Source organism: Phaseolus vulgaris, chromosome 1, assembly GCF_000499845.2.
Source record: "Phaseolus vulgaris cultivar G19833 chromosome 1, P. vulgaris v2.0, whole genome shotgun sequence".
In the NCBI taxonomy this organism is placed as follows: Eukaryota; Viridiplantae; Streptophyta; class Magnoliopsida; order Fabales; family Fabaceae; genus Phaseolus; species Phaseolus vulgaris.
Window position 1 is genome coordinate 42818941 of NC_023759.2, and position 17743 is coordinate 42836683.

At 33.4% G+C, this 17743-nt stretch overlaps 2 protein-coding genes and 1 non-coding gene across 4 annotated transcripts; 2 read left to right on the forward strand and 1 right to left on the reverse strand.

The window, feature by feature from the left end:
• Positions 1–3980: 3980 nt before the first annotated feature.
• Positions 3981–10113, forward strand: LOC137814391 (uncharacterized). Of its 2 annotated transcripts, none has more exons than XM_068617098.1 (5): positions 3981–4359; positions 5083–5171; positions 5418–7343; positions 8265–8448; positions 9295–10113. In XM_068617098.1, the coding sequence occupies exons 1-5, from the start codon at positions 4281–4283 to the stop codon at positions 9915–9917; spliced, it is 2901 nt and encodes a 966-aa protein (XP_068473199.1). In that variant the 5' UTR covers positions 3981–4280; the 3' UTR covers positions 9918–10113. The 2 variants fall into 2 exon arrangements, with proteins under 2 accessions (XP_068473199.1, XP_068473200.1); XM_068617099.1 differs by having other exon boundaries at positions 3983–4682.
• A 1175-nt stretch (positions 10114–11288) lies between these two features.
• On the forward strand, positions 11289–11369 carry LOC137816812 (small nucleolar RNA R16). Its single transcript, XR_011081896.1, has one exon. It is a non-coding gene; the product is annotated as a small nucleolar RNA R16 (small nucleolar RNA).
• A 3508-nt stretch (positions 11370–14877) lies between these two features.
• Positions 14878–16966, reverse strand: LOC137814392 (protein SODIUM POTASSIUM ROOT DEFECTIVE 2-like). The gene is made up of 3 exons (XM_068617101.1): positions 16068–16966; positions 15479–15554; positions 14878–15217 (listed from the first exon to the last, which is right to left on the reverse strand). Exons 1-3 carry the CDS (start codon positions 16674–16676, stop codon positions 15042–15044), a joined length of 861 nt encoding a protein of 286 aa, XP_068473202.1. The 5' UTR covers positions 16677–16966; the 3' UTR covers positions 14878–15041.
• Between the last annotated feature and the right edge of the window lie 777 nt (positions 16967–17743).

Here is a 17743-nt window from a genome sequence, read left to right on the forward strand (position 1 = left end):
AAAATCATGGAATGTTGAATTACCAGATGGACCATGTAGTGTGTTAAATGGTCATAATTTGATGTGTCAACCCCAAACTACTCTCATTTTTAAGTACACCGGGTCATACCCTTGAATTGAAACCTCACCACAACTTTGCTTTTTAAGACCAGTTGCTCATGTGAGTGGAAGTTGCAGCGGTCAAAGATAAATCTTTGCTATTATGATGAGTTTTTGGAACACCGTGAGTGAGAAGTGTGTGCATATGAAGTATTCTCATTCTTATGCGAGAGATTTTTCTCGGTCAAAAATAGAAGACGTTCAGAAAGATAAATGAAAGACAAAAATGATTTAAAACAAAATTCAAAACAAGTTTTAAAAGAAAAACATAGAGGCGCCGCACATTATCGCGCCTAAATTTTGGAACATCGGTTGCATTAAATAGAACATTTAAAAATTCACTGAGTATGGTATAATCTGATGGTCATGAGTTTGATGAACTGCAGTTCGACAATTGAATAATGAGCATTTTTTTGTTTCAGAGATGTTTTCATTTTTAATCGAAGTGCAGCTAGAAAGAGCAAAAACTACATGGGGTATTTTCTTTTCCTCAAGAAAAAATGAATAGAAAATTACTAGAGTGAAAAGCACAACGATGGTCAATTTACGAAAATAAAGGGGCATAATAAATAAAATGGGAGGGTAGAAATAGCAATTCTGTATATCTGAACAAATGTAATGTTCTGAAGGTTTAACCTTGACTTTTTCGTTCGGTTTGGCCCATGTTCTTTTTCTAGCACTCCATCAATTTCTTGGATCTAATTTTATTTTTCGGGAATAAGTTTTTATGAATGCATTTTTAACATTCTGGAATAAACAAATCTCCAATAAATAAAGGTACGGAGGCAGTTAAGCCCTGGTCGAGCTTTAGCTTAGGCCAACTTATGGTTCTGCGTTTCTAATTATTTCATTTGCAATTAATGATGTATATAATTTCTTCTGTAAAAGGTTTTATGCTATAATATTTGTGACATAAATCATGTTATTTTATTTATCTTGGATATAGTGTGCGTTTAGTTTCCGGTTTGGAGTCTTAGATTCAAATTTTAACATGTGAAAGTTTGTTATTTCAATGTAGATGTAAATCACATATCTACATGTTTGTTTTAACTGACATTAAATCGAGCTGTACATAAATTATGCAAAAGATAAATAGCGAGACAAATTATCGTGTCGTATTGTGTCTTGTGTCATAAGATGACCTAACGGATCAGGCCTGCGTTAGCAGATGCAAACTGCCAGGATTTTTGCAAACGGATTCCTGAATTTAAAATCTACACCGATAATTACACCATTTCAATTATTCTCTGGTGTGTTTGTTTCATTTTTTAAAATAAATTCTTTGAACAATTCCTTATTTGCAAAATTAAAATTCCTCCATTAGCTTGTCTTAAAAGTCCCAGCGGAGAGTATGTTTATTTCAGTTTTTTCTTGTTAACAAAAGAATCACTTTAATTTTTTTATTTTTTAGTATCTTAAACTATTTAACATACTTTGATAAAGGATTTAATGAAAAATCAACAAAACAAATTTTGTAGCGACTTGATACAAATATTTGGAAGAAGTCATGTCCCATAATGAAGTTTTTGAAGCATATATAATTCATGATGTTGTTATTATTTAATAAAGAAAAGGTAGGAAAAGCTATAGCTCCCTACGGACAGGCCTACACAAACGGACCTTTGGGTTCATTATTTAGGAAACTACTTCCACAGAATCAGATTTGCATACTGCCGAATTAAAGTGTAAAATTACAGTTGAAAGTTGAAATCAATTGTAATAATGTTATTCTTACAAATTACTGCTTTTGATACCATTGTTATTGTTTCGCAGAGCATTTTCTTGCATTGTAATAATTTTGAATTTGAAGCAGTTGAAGCTCCTACCTTTTGCAGAAGATTTATATGAACAGCTGGCAGTGCTGGGTAGACAATGGCAAAGTCAGTGAGAACAGACAAAAGTGATGGTCCTAAAGGATGATAAACAAAGAGATATAGCAGACAAAGTTATCCCTGCCAATACACTTCAAACCCAGCACATTTCCCACAGACCTAGAATATGGAATTGCGGCTTCATGCATACTTTCTACAAAAGTGAGCTTCACTGAATGGGGTTGAATCTTAATTCTTGTGCATCCCACAATTTTATATTTCAAAATTTGTTTTAGGCAGCAATATCATGTTTAATGGATAACTTTTTTCGCATTGATCTCCTACTTTCTAAAAATTACTTAAATAACCGATTATTTGTGATTTAAGTGTACATGGTAACATTCTAGGTGAATCCTATTATTGCTATTTTATCCATTTATTTCATAATATCATCTGTATGGAGCTGATTATTATATATCTATGATAGAAAAAATGTATGAAAAAAATAAATAGTTTAGTCGTAAATTTGTAATCTACATCCACGAGCAACTAATTAGGTTTTTAAATAAATATTGTAGAAGAGATAAAATAATTAAACTCACTCATTATTCATTAAAACATGATATTTACTCAGTTGAATTGGTCAACTTCACATTTATATGGTGTCTCTCCTGTAATTAACATAATGGAAGAGCTAAAATTCTTACAGTAAAAAAAGTTTCGCCCGTAAAGAAGACATCCTAGTTGAATAAGCTCTGGCCTAAGGTTTCTCATAAATGAAGTTTCTAATATTGATCATTCGGTGTCATGACTCATGGGCAAACGTCCAAGTTTAATTGCAGTACCTACCCATTTAGATCATATGTCGTCAAAACTTCCTTACCCAACAAATGTCATAATTGTTTGGTCCTACATAACTTTAATTAAGCAAGCTGCTTTAAGCTTTTATTTGCTTTAACTTTTCCTATTTTTCATCTCGTTAGACAAAAATTAATTGAAATTCCACATTTATCACGTTAGATTTTTTTTTTTGGATTTAGTTAGAGATACGTAAGACCGTGACGAGTTTAAAGCGCGGAAGTATTTTCCTTAAATAAGTTAAGCAAATTAAACCATTACCAACACTCGGGCATACACGAACAAAAATAGTTCTATATTTTCTACAAGACGTATCTTGGTAAATTCATATATGGAATAATGACTCGAAACAAAGAATAAAGAAAAGTTTTGGTTTACGAAGTAATGGGTTTGATTATAGAAGCTCCAGAATGATTGCGATGCCACACAACTTTAATCTCGATGTGCTGGGGACAAACAATCATCTTTTGTTATCGTGTCTTTTCCTTCGGATCCATTGGGACGACACTCAAAACATCAAATATGAATTTTCGAACCAACGTGGGGCTAATCTTAAATCGTTAAATTAAATTAAATTTTTATATTTAGATTAACATCGAAAAAATGTTTTACATTGTGAAAAATAGACCTAGCCCTTAAAAAGAAATGGTTTTATCGTTTCTGTTTGATTTGGATCAAACATGCTTAACGTAATGATGTGATCACAATATTTGACCGACACCCCAATCACTCTTAAAAAGCAAATTAAATGAAGAGAGAAAAAAAAAGCAAAAGAATAAAGGCATATAGAAGCATGCACTTGTTTGCCTTTTTGACTTGTCTGTGTACAATTCAAATATTCATGGATCATTCATTACCTCTATGCTCCCTATCTATCTGCTAGTAGTTTCTTTGTCCCTCCAACATTACACACACAAATAGACACCAATGTATACTATTAATGTCAAAAACACCAACGAGCCATAAATAATTGCACATAAACATTATGTATATACACACACAATTATGGCTTATTTTGACCGTCAATGACATTGTGGAGAGGCAATCTCCCTCATGAGTTGCCCTGTTATCAAGTAAAATGGCGTGTCCTAATAAATTTTACAATTATTATAGTTTGCTAGGAAAATTTCAGGTCAAACACTGAAGTCAGAGGCTTTAATGTCACACCGCTAAGTAACAAGATAAAAACTCATGGCTGCTACAATTTTTGAAGTACCTAAGCTTCACAAAGCGCAAACCCATGAGATTGTGGCACCAGAAATGTTTTTAAAATCCAAATACTCTTGCACTTGGAGACATGTATTTCTTAGTCAAATTGGTTCTCTCCATCATTAGAATGCATGTTTGCACATTTCTATAATGTCATAGGGTGAAAGTAATTGATTCAGTATAATGCATTATTGGGCAGTGTTAAATTGATCTAAAAGTTTACCAAGCGTAGAATCCACTGCCACATGTGAAAGCTTTGGGAACGTACGTGGTGCAACCAGGAGTGAGCACGTGTCGTGTAGCATGGAGGGAGCATCACACTCTTACTCTACTCGTAGTAGTTCCCCGCGCAGAGGGCGAGGCTTCCGGTGTCAGTGTATCGGTATTTTAATTGAAACTTCAAAAAATGAACACTATCCAATAGCATTCCCATCACACCTCTCTCTCTCTCTCTCTTCACGTTTTATCTCACACAGTTTCAGTTTTGGCTTATTAGCTAAAATCAATCACCTCGCACAATTCAAGATCTGTGCATCTTCAGATTTTTTTTCATCTTTTTCTTTTCCTTCTGTTTTTGGTGTCATGAGCATGGCATCCTAGGGTTTATCATCCTCTTTGAGCCTTCCCGATACTACTCTCATTTCGCGAACTATTTCTTCGTGATTCTTGAACCGATTTAGTGTTTTCAAATGCAGAGGTCTAAAGGTGGTGGATCAAGTCCCTCCTCAACTCTCTTGTTTTGATTTTTTGTATATGCGATTTTGAACTGCTTTCTACCTTTTGCTTAGTGCTGTAGGTGTAATAATGCTGTTATGTTTTCATCATGAATTTCTTGTGTTGTGGTGTCTTGTTATTTACGCTGCTTCGCCTTCCATCATTATTTCCAAAGCGTTTTCTGTCATTCTCTTTATCTCGTGCGTGATTGAGTGGGAAGCGTTTCTTCTCCTACTCTTTCAATTACTACTTTTACCATAGACCGTGACAAGTAGTGTGTGTATCCTTTTAGTATTTTTGAAGAATTTTAGTAGTCACTTCTTAATTAAACCCTCTGTCGTACGCGCTCTTGAATCTTCCATCCTGATTTTGTTGTTTAATTCGTTTTCAGGAAGCAGGCAGGTTCATAGACATAAAAAACTTCAGAGTTTTCCTTCTGATTCTGGTTCTTGCAGTGATGGTGTTGCAGATGAAGATTCAGTGAGTTTTTTTTTTTTTTTCTTTCAGCTTTCATCTCTAGGCGCTTGGTCACGATTTACTTCGCCGCATTTCAGAGTCAGGAACTATGTTTTCTTAATAGAACGTATTGTTCTTAATAGAACGTATTGTTATGTTCAAACTAACACATTGCATTACGTTCGGGTTATGTGTGGTTAGGGGGGTGTCTCCTAGTAAAGAAAAATTAGAGAAACTGACTATCGTGAGAAAATGCATTGATTTCTGCAGGGTTCATTTCAATTGGGCTGTGTGTCTTCAAAAAAACCGTTTGGGACTCCCATGAAGAAGTTATTAGCTGATGAACTGTCCCGAGAAACCGAACCCAAAAGAAGAGCTCCCGGTGTCATAGGCAGATTAATGGGTCTTGAAGGACTTCCAATGCAATTGCCTGCTAATAAGCATCACAAGCATGTGTCAGAAAATAACATGAAAAGGACAACACCGGCAGTGAAAACTAGAAGCACTGGTAAACTATACGGCGGTCGAACATCTAGAAGAAGTTCAAAGAATCAACAAGAGTTTAAGGATGTGTTTGAGGTCTCCGAGATCTCAAATATAGAGAGCTGTAGGTATTCATCCCAGGGGTCTGTAAAGTTGAAGATCACTGATGATGAAATGTCATTTGTTGAACAGAAATTCATGAATGCCAAACTCCGTGCAACTTGTCAGGATTTACAGTCTTCCCAGGATTCCCACGATACACTCGAGATTCTAGACTCTAACAATGATCTTTTGCAAAAATACTTTAAGCGGCCAGATTCTTTGTTTAAAAGGCATCTAGATGATCTGCAAGGTTCCGCTTCCGAATCACATTTTGGTCACAGCGAAGGTACCAAATCATCGGCTATGGAGAACTATGAACAAGGTGACTTAAGCAAGAAGCCGGATAGGGAGATGAAAAGGTTGAATTACAATAGATCTCATCAGAAGCATCATGGTGGTTATTCTTGTAATGTAGTCAGAAGACAGGATATTCATAGTTCGCCAAAATCATCAAAGCTTCAGTTTAAAGGGGGAAATGAGCCTGATGCAGTCCCAACAAGGATTGTTATCCTAAAACCTAATCTTGGAAAAGTGCAGAAAGCTACCAAAATTGGTTCACCACCTTGTTCTTCACATACTTTTCTGTTAGAGCGTGGAAAGTGTCCTGAATTTTCAGATAGGAGATTTAGGGACACTGAACTGAATCAAAGGAAAAATTTGCATGATAATGCCTGGCATTCAAGGCAAAATTCTTTGGAATCAAGAGAAATTGCAAAGGAAATCACAAGCCAAATGAAAAATAATTTGAATAACGACTCCATGTTATTATCATCTTCTAGATTTAGAGGAAATACTGGGGACAATAGCTCATGTAGTTTCTCTGGGAATGAATCTCTTGGGGAATCAGAGGTGACATCTGCAACTTTGGGAAGATCATTTTACATAAGTAATACTATCAGCCCATCATCCTGTTTTAGTGAATCATTTGTCAGTAAAGAGGCAAAGAAGAGATTATCAGAGAGGTGGAAAATGTCACTCAAGTCTCAGCAGGGCCATTCTGTATCCATGAGTGGCACCCTGGCTGAAATGCTTGCGATCCCTGACAAGGAAATGAAAACAGCTAATTTTGACAGCATCCCTAGTGGGAAAGGTTTACGTGATAAACTTTCTAGCAAAGGTAAACCTGCTGGGTGGGTTGAACCATTGGGTATTAGCAGTAGGGATGGATGGAAGGATGGATGTATTGGAAGTTTACCGAGGTCTAAGTCTCTTCCTGCTTCATCTACTACTTCCTTCGGAAGTCCTAGAACAATTTTGCGCCATGAAGCTCTTCACGATGACCGATTTATGATGCCAAAGGTAGCCTGTAAACGGGAAAGGAAGAAAGTGGTGAAATGTCTTGATCAGAGACAGTGTATGAATACTAGAAATCTAAAAAACAAGAATTCTCGGTGTTCTCATCCATCAAACCTAGAAGGTAATGAGTCATCCCCAGACTTGAATACAATTCAAAATAAAGTGAGGATTAATCTTGAAGAGGATTTGCCGAAGCAAGAAATGTTGGCCGCTGAATCATTAGCTGAGATCATCAGAGAAACTATTGCAGTTACTGAAGCTGTTGTAGACGTGGGAGATGAAAATGCAGTTGGTTCATCTGAATCTTATATTAAGGTGCTTCTTGATCCAAAGTTATTTTATTTTACTCATAGGTGACACTTGTGCAGCTGTTTAAGCTTTTAGCATTTTCATTGGTATTCTGATTATATGCTTATTGACATATATGAATGCCATATCATATTCATACTTATTTTACTGAACAGGTCAACTCACAGTAAATAGTAAAGCACTTATCTATCTCGTCTCAGTTGACATTCATAATGTATCACGTTAAATTAAGTAATCAATTAATTCACTTGTCACAGATTGTAAATAGAATCGTAGAAATCTTTTTGGATCCATTTGCTAGGTTGAGACTTGAGTCTTACGTTAGAAGTATGGCATAATGGTTCGGGGTTTATAAAGCCTTGGGCTCTCCAACTATAACAATTAGTGTTTGTAGTATGGTTCTGCTAAGGTTCTTATCAACTGAAAACCTCATGTTTTAATTGACTTGAAACTGGTCGAGCGTAGCTGAAAACAGGATGGAATCACATGAGATGTCTTTATAATTCGGTGGAAGTGAATAAAGGACAGCTTTGTGCCAGCTATTTTACATGAATGTATATGGTTTGGTTAATCCTTCTCTATGTGTATTTGTGGAAAATTCCTTTTGTATCTATTGTCTTAGTTCTTCCACCTGCCATATGGAATCATATTGATTTTCTGTAGATTTTCACTGTTCTTTATACACTTTTGGTGCTTAAATGAAATGCAGAGTTTTTTTAGAACAGCTAAATCCACTTAGAAACTATTTGTCTTTGCAAAATTGTTTAGATGCTGTAATAGTCTAGTGGGTAAACTTCTAAGACATATAGGCTTATGTGAGAGGGTGGTTCTTTTTGTCTCAGCAAGTCCAATTAATCAGGCCAGTAATTGTTAAACAAACTTTAAAAGTCTATTAAGTATGGTAATCTTACTTTACATGTATTTCAGGAGTTGTCAGTTGGTTCTTCCAGAAAAATTTCTGCCCCCTTGCAAACACCGGTATCTGGACTTGAATCTTCATGCTGTAAAGATACGGATCAACCCAGTCCAGTCTCAGTGCTAGAACCTTCTTTTACTGATGATCTGTCATCATGTTCCGATTGTTTTGAAAGTCTCAGTGTTGATATACAAGGTAACTCCCTTAGACATTTATTTGGATTATTATATATGTGCAATCTTTAGTTTCCTTATACCATCCTTTGTATAGTTCCTGATCTATTCCTTTTTACTCTCTTGATCCTAGTTGTCTGGTATTCCTTCACATTTTTCTATACTAATTACAGGAGTAGTTAGTATGATGGTTTTTTGTACATACACTTTATCAGTAATGTAATCAAGAAGAAAATAGGATTAGCTCTTGCTAACTGATAGAACCTTGAGAGATTGAACAATTAACTGAAGATATTTTTGGTGCTTCGGCTTTGTGATTTGCAATGCACTTGATCAATGAAGAAACTCGAGACCAAATGTAGTTTCATGCATATCTTAATTCCGTTCTAGTTTAAGTGAACTTAATATTTAGCATGGCTTGTTTTGTAAAATTAAATAAGATTTTGTGATTATATTTTTTTCCTTGTAATGGCATTAGTGTCCTTTAAATTTTTAATGAGTTTATCATATAATGAATTAAAATTGGAATTGATGGTTTACAAGTATTTTTTATGCATTCTGACTTGATAGCTGCTATAAATAATAGGTTTTGGGCGAGACTCTAATTTGACATCATAATTGCCTATTTCCTGTTTTACATGATGTGAATTAAAAAGTCATATAGGTAAGAAATGATAAATGATGAACATGAATGAATTTGTCCCGCATACTTGCATCCATTCTTGGTTTCAAGCTTTTGTCAATTACCTTCTTGAGCTTAACAGAAGAGATGATTAACGATTGATTGTCGTCCTCCTAAACATATTTGTATTTGAAGTTTTTACCTCTTTTCTGATTCCTTGGTTTCATGTGCGTTTCTTGTATTCAGGGCTTCGAATGCAACTTCAGTTACTGAAGCTAGAATCTGAAGAATTTGTGGAAGAATCCGTTCTAATTCAAAGTGATGAAGATGGTGGGGAAGCATATTCAGCAATTTCAGAAGACAATGAATTACTTAAGACTGGAGATAGCTGGGAGTCTTCCTACATGATTGATGTCTTGTCTGAATCTGGTATTGATAGAGCTGAACCTGATGCATTTTTGGAAGTTTGGCATTCTCCTGGATGCCCTGTTAGTCTTTCAGTGTTTGATGAGCTTGAAAAGAAGTACTCTGATTGGAATACTTGCCCAAGGTCAGAAAGGAGATTGCTTTTTGATCGTATAAATTGGGGAATTATCGAAATATACGAGCAATTCGTTAGAATACAATCATGGGTAATCCCTTCAAGATCCACAAATCTTCGTTCTAGTTCTAAATTGCTCAAAAATGGAGTCCGAGATTGTCTGTACAAGATGCTGTGGAGCCAGGGAAAAGTAAAGGATACTGCACTGGGGAAGGTGTTGGTTAGCGAATTACAGTGGTTGAACTTAATAGATGAAATTGCTGGAATAGGTAGCGAAGTTGAGAGCTTGCTACTTGATGATCTAGTGGCAGAGATAGCTGTTACATAGGCATTTTGCGCCTGAACATTTTTTGTTCTAGGATGTTTCGTAGTACATGAATCAAGTAGTAAAATGCAATTTCGTAAGATGAATAAAAGTATTAGACGGAAAATGAGCACGCAAATCATTCTGCAAAAAATGGAGGAAGCTTGTTATAGTGACTTCCAATGTTGCATTTAATAAAATGAAATATTGTCAACATTTAAACATTAGGGGTAAAGGTTTTCTGCCTCGACTATTGTCAATTGTAAATACTGGGTGACTCCATATTTCTTAGGGACATAAATTGGAGCGTATGCTTGAGTTGGTTTTACCTCTCTGAACACACCCATATACCAAATGAAAATGTTCAAATTAGACTGAGGGCAGGAATTTTGTTTTGTCTGTTCCCGGCAGCTCTGATGTGTTTATGTTACCAAGAGGAAGATTAAATTCAACGAGTCAAAAACAAAATTGGTACGTAATAAAAAGAAAAGGATTGATTCTCTTAAAAATAAACAAGGAACCGTCTCACGGTGTTCAGCTAGCTTATGTTGCTCGTCAACATTTCAACACAGTATTCATTCTCTTTTTCTTCGTGGCTTCTTATTTTAAGACTTGGAAAAAGCTAATTCGACATTGGATCTGTCTTATTATGGGTCTCTTATGCTATAGATCGACATAAATCTCATCACTGTATCTTCCTTGTACATATGTTTAACAAAATCTCTATCGTCTAGTTATTAATGAACAAATTAGTAGATTGAAAAATCGTAAAAGTGTTGTTTGGGCCAAAACTATAAGAAGGCAATTCGTTCTACCCAATGATTTTATATCTAAAAATTCAAAATTAAAAAATACATTTTGGAAATGAAAATCTGAAAAAGATTTTGGTATTTTGGAAATAAAATTCTGAAAAAAAAAAATTTCAAAACAAAATTCCATTCTAAAAAAACAATTTCAAAATAAAAATATATATTTCGAAAAATAAATTCCTAAAAATAAAATTCAGAAACATATTTTAAAACAGAATTATAGAAAACTATAAAAAAAATTAATTTCACCTGAATAATTAGGTTCGGGTCTAAATTTGTTGGGTACAAAAAGCAATCACCACATAAGAGCACTAGATTGGATCTGAGTAAGCCCATATTTGGTCACTATCATTTGGACTAAATGCAGTTAGACCTTCAGCCCATGTATGCTTCGGGACATTCTAGATGCAAAATTATTACTTTTCAGAGGTATAAATACAAAGCAATGCACTTTCTTCTTCGTCACACTGTCGATTAGGGCTTCTAGCTATCTATCATGATCGGCATGATCAACACCGTTTTAACTTTTCTTTTTCCCTTGTTTTTCTATCAGAAGCGTGTGTGTGTTGTCTGCGTACTTCTTTGTTTTGGCAAGTGATGAAAAAACTTATCCTACACACCGAAAATACTGTGTGGATTTCAACTCCGCTTATTATCTGATGCCTTTCATTCATAACATGTTTGATTTTTAGTGAGATTGGAGTATTTACTTTATTGCCGTAGCGATTGATTTGATTTGAGATTTCCTTGTGTTTTTATTTTGAGGTGTATGTATTCTGATATGATGAGTTGCTCATATACGTCTGCAAATACGAGATATTTCGATGAGTGTGTATGCTCTCTCTGATCAGAATGCACATCTCTACACACTATTTTCATTTCGCCCTAGTTTCTGTATTTTTCTTTATTCAACAGCTTCAGCAAGCTTTCATCTCTTTTACACCGATTTGGTTTGAGCTTACATATGTAGTTATATTGTTCCTTTCAACCTCTTCACATTAGTGTAGTGCCAATATACCACACACGGCTTCGCATAATAATTACTTTCTTTTCTTTTAGTAATCTGTTTTTCTGATTGGTTTTACATCTTAAATTTCTTTATTGGTTCCTATAAACCTACCCTGCTCTGTTTTGTCCTAGATTGTTTCAAAACTCGGAATGGCCTAACAAGCTCAGATAGACCTCTGCCTCCACATGTATCCAGCATTTGTATAAATTTAATTTGTAATTGTAGAAATATTTTTATTTATTAATCTATTATATCGTTATATGACCGTAGAACCTTTTTACAGTTATGAATCTCTTTAAATATATGTTTACTAAAATGTGTTTTTTTCAATGATGATGAAGAAGGGATGAAATATTCTAAATGAATCAAATATCTTCAGAGTCAATCTGGTACGTTGCTGAAGTGTCAAACAGGATGTCCTCATTTCTTCATTGAGATCAGACCCATGGAAGCTCGACCTAAATTCGGTGTTAAAACATTATAAATACGACTCTTGATTGTTTTGTAAAATTTCATATATTAGAAATAGAATTGATAGTTCCAGAATTCTCTCTTTAGTTGTAATCTTTGTGGAGGAAAGAGTACTTTAGTTTTGGTGATTTTTGTTCGTACATAGACTATCATATATGACTATTTTGGTATTGATTAGTTAGTTTGGTGTTACTTTTTATTTTGATATCGATGACTTAACATATTTTTTCATTACTCAAGAGAAAAAACTTAAAATTATATTAGTTTTTGTAGAAAATTATTTCGAAATCCTAATTTGATAGGAATGTATTTTAGTTTATATTAGTCTATGATATGATAAGTAAGTTTTCAATCAAACGCATTACTTGTACTATAAAATGTTGTGAGTTTGTTATGTGAAATGACTATTTAGACTAAATTCTGTACACAAAATTTAGCAGATGGACTTGCACAAGTAATTCCGTAAAAATTTGAAGTCTGGGGAGAAGTCATCATATTATACATTGAATTGTTTATTTTTTAAATTTTTGGTAAGAACTTTAGTTTGGTCAGAAGTCCATAAAAGTGTATGCTTGTTTTAAATCCAGTATTATGCCATCATTACTTTTAAAGTTGATATTTGACCAACTTTTAATCTTACAGTGTTTGGATCTTCATATGTTAGTATTCAATTCTTTTTATTTTTGTTTTTCATGAAAAGAATGAGAAAGGTGAGGGGACGCCCTTCCAATTTGTGAAGAAACAAGAAGGAATAATATTAATTATGTCATGACATGTAATCAAATTATGCAAATAATTGTGTTTGGTTAAGAGATGTCCATTTTGTTTGGAGCTTATTATGACCCATGATATTTGGTTATAATTATTGTCATGGTTAATTATGTTTTTTAACACTTAAAATAATTTGTTTGATTTATTATTTATTATAGAAATTATTTTTATTTAAAATAAAGTATTTTCCTAAATTCAATGTAAAAATATATTTTTTATTATCAGCTAAAATACAAATTGTGTTTTTCTTCAATAAGGAAACTACATTTTAATTTAAATGCTAAATAAATTTCTATTTCATCATAGAAAGTATTTTGTATAATTCAATGTTAAAATATGAAATTTTGATTATAAACTAATATCCGAATTATTTTTATTTACGAAAAAACAAACAACTTTTTTATATTTAATATTAGAGTATACTCTTATTTTTATTCTTTATCATAACATTGGTTCTAAAAAAATAATTCTGATTTTTTTTCTTTAATTACAAATTTTAAACACAAATATACAAAATAAAATATATAAACATTTATTTATAAAAATTCATCTTTATTTTATTCAAATCTTTCACACATATGTATTTCAATAAATGAATTAATTATAGAATTAAATAATAAATAAATAAATTATACAATTAATTTTTTATATTCCAATTAAATTAATTCTACTATAAAATTTTCACTCAAATGTATTTACTTTGTAATAAAATCTACTCACTTTCTTTACATATAATCTAACTTTTAACTCTCCTCCTTTTTCTTTTTTTTCCTTTCCACTCTCACACTCCTACAAAACCAAAGTGTTATTATGACAATCAAACGGAGCTAAAGATAACAAATAGATATTTCACTATTAATGGATTATTTTTCCTTCTAGCAACATTGTTTATTATCTTGATTAAAGTTCACCTTACATTTTTAATACTATTATTTTAATTATTTTTCACGTCACTTAATTACAAATTTATTTTTTATTATATATTTTTTTAGAACTGTCACGAGATTGTATTAGTCAAAATATATTTTTCTTCTTGGTTTTGGTTGCTTTTTTTTTTTTCTCTTGATTTGGAAATTTATGCTCCGCTCCATCTATTTAAATGGGCTTCCAAGTGGCTGAAAGAAGGGAGATTATAAAGCACATGTATATAGAAGATGCACCCCAGGAACAAATATCAATTACTATGCTAAAATTATACTGAAAATAAAGATAAGCATTTGTATTTTTTTATTGATGATAATTAACAAGGAGGAAAAAATCTATATAACTTAAATATGTCAATAATTGTCCATGTGAACTTTATGAATTTAATATAAAAATAAATATGAATAACATTCTATATTCGTTTTATAAAATATTAAACCACTTCTTTCAGCTTCTCAAGATCTATATAAAATTTCAGAATTTTGTAGATGGTTTTAGGATATTTTTAGTTTTTATTTAAGTTTTTTTATCTGACACCTACAGTATCCTTATTAAATTAGTGACATTTCTATTATCAAGTCTTCTTTCTTTCTCTCTCTCACAAAACAGCTATTATTCCTATCATCACATTCGTTTATGAAAAAGACAAGATTCTTGATAACCTGCGCATAACCCCTATTATATATTGAAAAAAAGATATAGAAATCATTTGATTGCTTTATGGATGCTGAAGATTTCCCAAACACATTCTTTCAGATTGCAGGTAAAATTTCAAATACGCCAACAAAAGAAAAGAGAAAATATATTTGCACAAATAGCACTAATAGTGGCATAATCATGTGAAGGGGAATTAATGGCACAACAAAGTTTTGTGACCCTAACTAAATACTGTTCTTGTTTATAATTTTTATTTTGACTTTTTTCAGTTGGTTTATATAAATACCAGGTCTTGTGTGGGCTTGCATATAATAAATTTTTTCAAGAGAAATTAGACCAATCCTTGTACAAAAATAAGGTTCCTTAATAAACTCTAATATCTCTTCAAAGCCAAAGTTACAGTACCTTCTAACGTTGTATTTACACTGATTAAATTACTACCCAGATTCACCAGTTCGAACCTTAAAATTGTAAATGAAAAAAAAAGCACAATAATACTAATATGAGTTAGATAAAATTTGTTTTGTTTGTTTCTGCATAACCGGATCCAATTACTGAAGGAGGTTCTGGCCAAAATTGTGCAGTCTTCACCTTTGATATGCTTGCCAATACGCTCAAAGGAGTCACATCACCAACCACTGTAACCTTCTTTGCCGCAAAGTCTATGTTGAAGGATGTAACTCCTAACAATATAGGAAAAATAAAATGAAATGAGTCCATAAAAATGTCTTCTCAGTTCAAGAACTAAAATTAATCAGAACTTTAATGAATTTATGGTAATTGTTTTCATCTGAAGTTTGTCAAATATCTGTGAAAGAGGAAAGATGGCCCCTTATTTGCGAACTTAAGCAGTGAGATGTGTAATTTCATCTTAATAATTGCATGTGATCTCGTGTTAAATTTATGGTTCGAAAGAGAAGATTTTACGAGAGTGATTTTCATACCTCGCATTCTGGAGAGATGTTTCCTCACCTTCCCTTCACAACCTTTGCAGTGCAGAGAAACCCTCAAAACTACAACCTGCAAGAAAAATCATTCAAAATCACACCCCATTTGAGTACATAGTGTGCAAAGATTACAAAAGTTGTGCCTTGTTTCATCGTCAATGCTCCATTTCGGTTCCGTGTATGTGCTAGTGTTACTTGATCCTTCCACAAACACATGCTAGTCAAACTCCCACCACAAATGAAAAAGATTTCTTATATACATCTGCTATATATGGTCTATTCGAAGTTGTTGAGAGTCCTTGACACATAATTCAGAAAACAAAATTCCTAGATAAGTGGTGTAGGGTCATGTATGTATGTATGTATGTATAAGAACAAGAGTCACTCACAAGGAGAAAAATAAAATAAAACTAACTTTTAAGTGTAGATTGTGCTATTCTTCAACTGTTAATTGAAGTTTAATTCTCAGGATCAGTAATTCAACTGTTAATTGAAACGTCTATGCAGATGAAACTTCAACTGAGATGGAAAAGCGGTTCAAACAACAGTTAAGGAGTTGTATATAAGTTTTGTGAAAAAATTGAACCTGGTCTGAGGAAGCCGATTTTGGAAGAGAGGAGCTAGAAGAGGGTTTAGATGAATGGGTGGTTTGATCATGATGAAGGACATGACCTTTCTCCTTATCAACGTTAGTTGGAGCCAAAACAGGATCATAAACTGATGATCCACCATCGAAGGAAGGCGTTTCACCGAGCAAATATCTTGAAGAACCAGGAGGAGTGATTAAATCAGTAGGTGGCCTAGCCCAACTCCTCCTCAGAATACTATCAATTGGTTTTGAAGAGTAATTGTTAGTGATGTGTTCAGTCAACTTTCCCGCGCTACTTTTCTTCTTTTGATCAAGACCCTTTGTTGCATTTTTCTTTTTCTGGCCACTTGGCTTGGAAGTGGAGTTTTTCTTAGCCTTCGGGAGATCATGCAAAGGTTTGGGGTCATTGTGAAGCTTAGGAGAAGAACTAGGGACAATGAAGTCTCTGGAGGGTGTTCTTCTTGGATCTGTGATGATGGGGTTGTGGCGGTCAATGGCTCTGCCACCAAATTGAGCTGTGTTGGAAATGGAGGAAGAGGGTTGATCCATGCTAAGACATATGGCTGTTGAGGCCTGTGATGCACAGAAGATGTCTATGCCTTTCATATCTCGATGATGAAGGGTAAGAGGTTCTGGTTTAGAGAACGAATCTGCAGTGTAACAAAGGAAGAAGCAGAGAAGGAAAGTTGGTACTACTCACTGCTTTTAAGCTTCAATTGGGAGTGAGTGAGGTGTGGTAAGTTGAGATATAGAGAAAAGAGAAAAGATGGAAAATTCAAAATTGAATTAGTTTCTTGTTTAATATGTGGAAACAACAAGAGTAAATAACATTTGTAACAGTATACCGTCTAAGCCAAATTACCTGGGACCTAACCCCTAAATAACATTGATAAAACAAGATCAGTGTATGAAGGGTTATGGACATAAATACATAAACGTCAATGGTTTCAGGATGGTGATAGCAATGTGCACGTGTGATGGGATCCACGACAGCAACAATAAACTTACATGATCATACAAGTTAAAATTGGTTATAAACCAAAACAAATGATACTGATGTGAATTCCCTTGTTTTTTTAATCTTAGAGCTTCTCAGGTTGAACTTGTTTTTGTGATAACACATTTTAATGTAGCTTTATATATAGAGATAATGTTTTGTGTATCCTTAATAAGTATGTTCAAAACTCAATTAAACAAACGAGGAGTAAAATTTGAGGCCTGTTATAAATTTAGCCTCATCTAAAGATTCTAAATGTCATTTATGATAATTCTCAAACTGTTAATTATCTCATCTACATATTTTTTATAATCCAGAAATAAGTCGTGCAAATTCTTCAAAGCATTCCACAATATTATCTTAACACTGGAACAGATATTAGAAAAAATGATCAATACAAAGGTGCAGAGCGGAAATCATCAAATTTGTGGAAAGGCAGAGAAAAAGAGAGTGATGTTTATGACATGCAACCAACATTTCTGTTGCTTTAAAGAATGAAAATGACACAAAATAAGTACACTGAAATTGCCTTAACTCTGTTTGTTTCACTATGTAGAGAAAAAAAACACTTATCACACTCTCTGGAAAACACCTCAGATGAACCTATTCTTTTTACCTGTAATTAACACGAAGTCAGGGTCACAGTAGTATCTAAGGGCAATAAATATGTCAAATT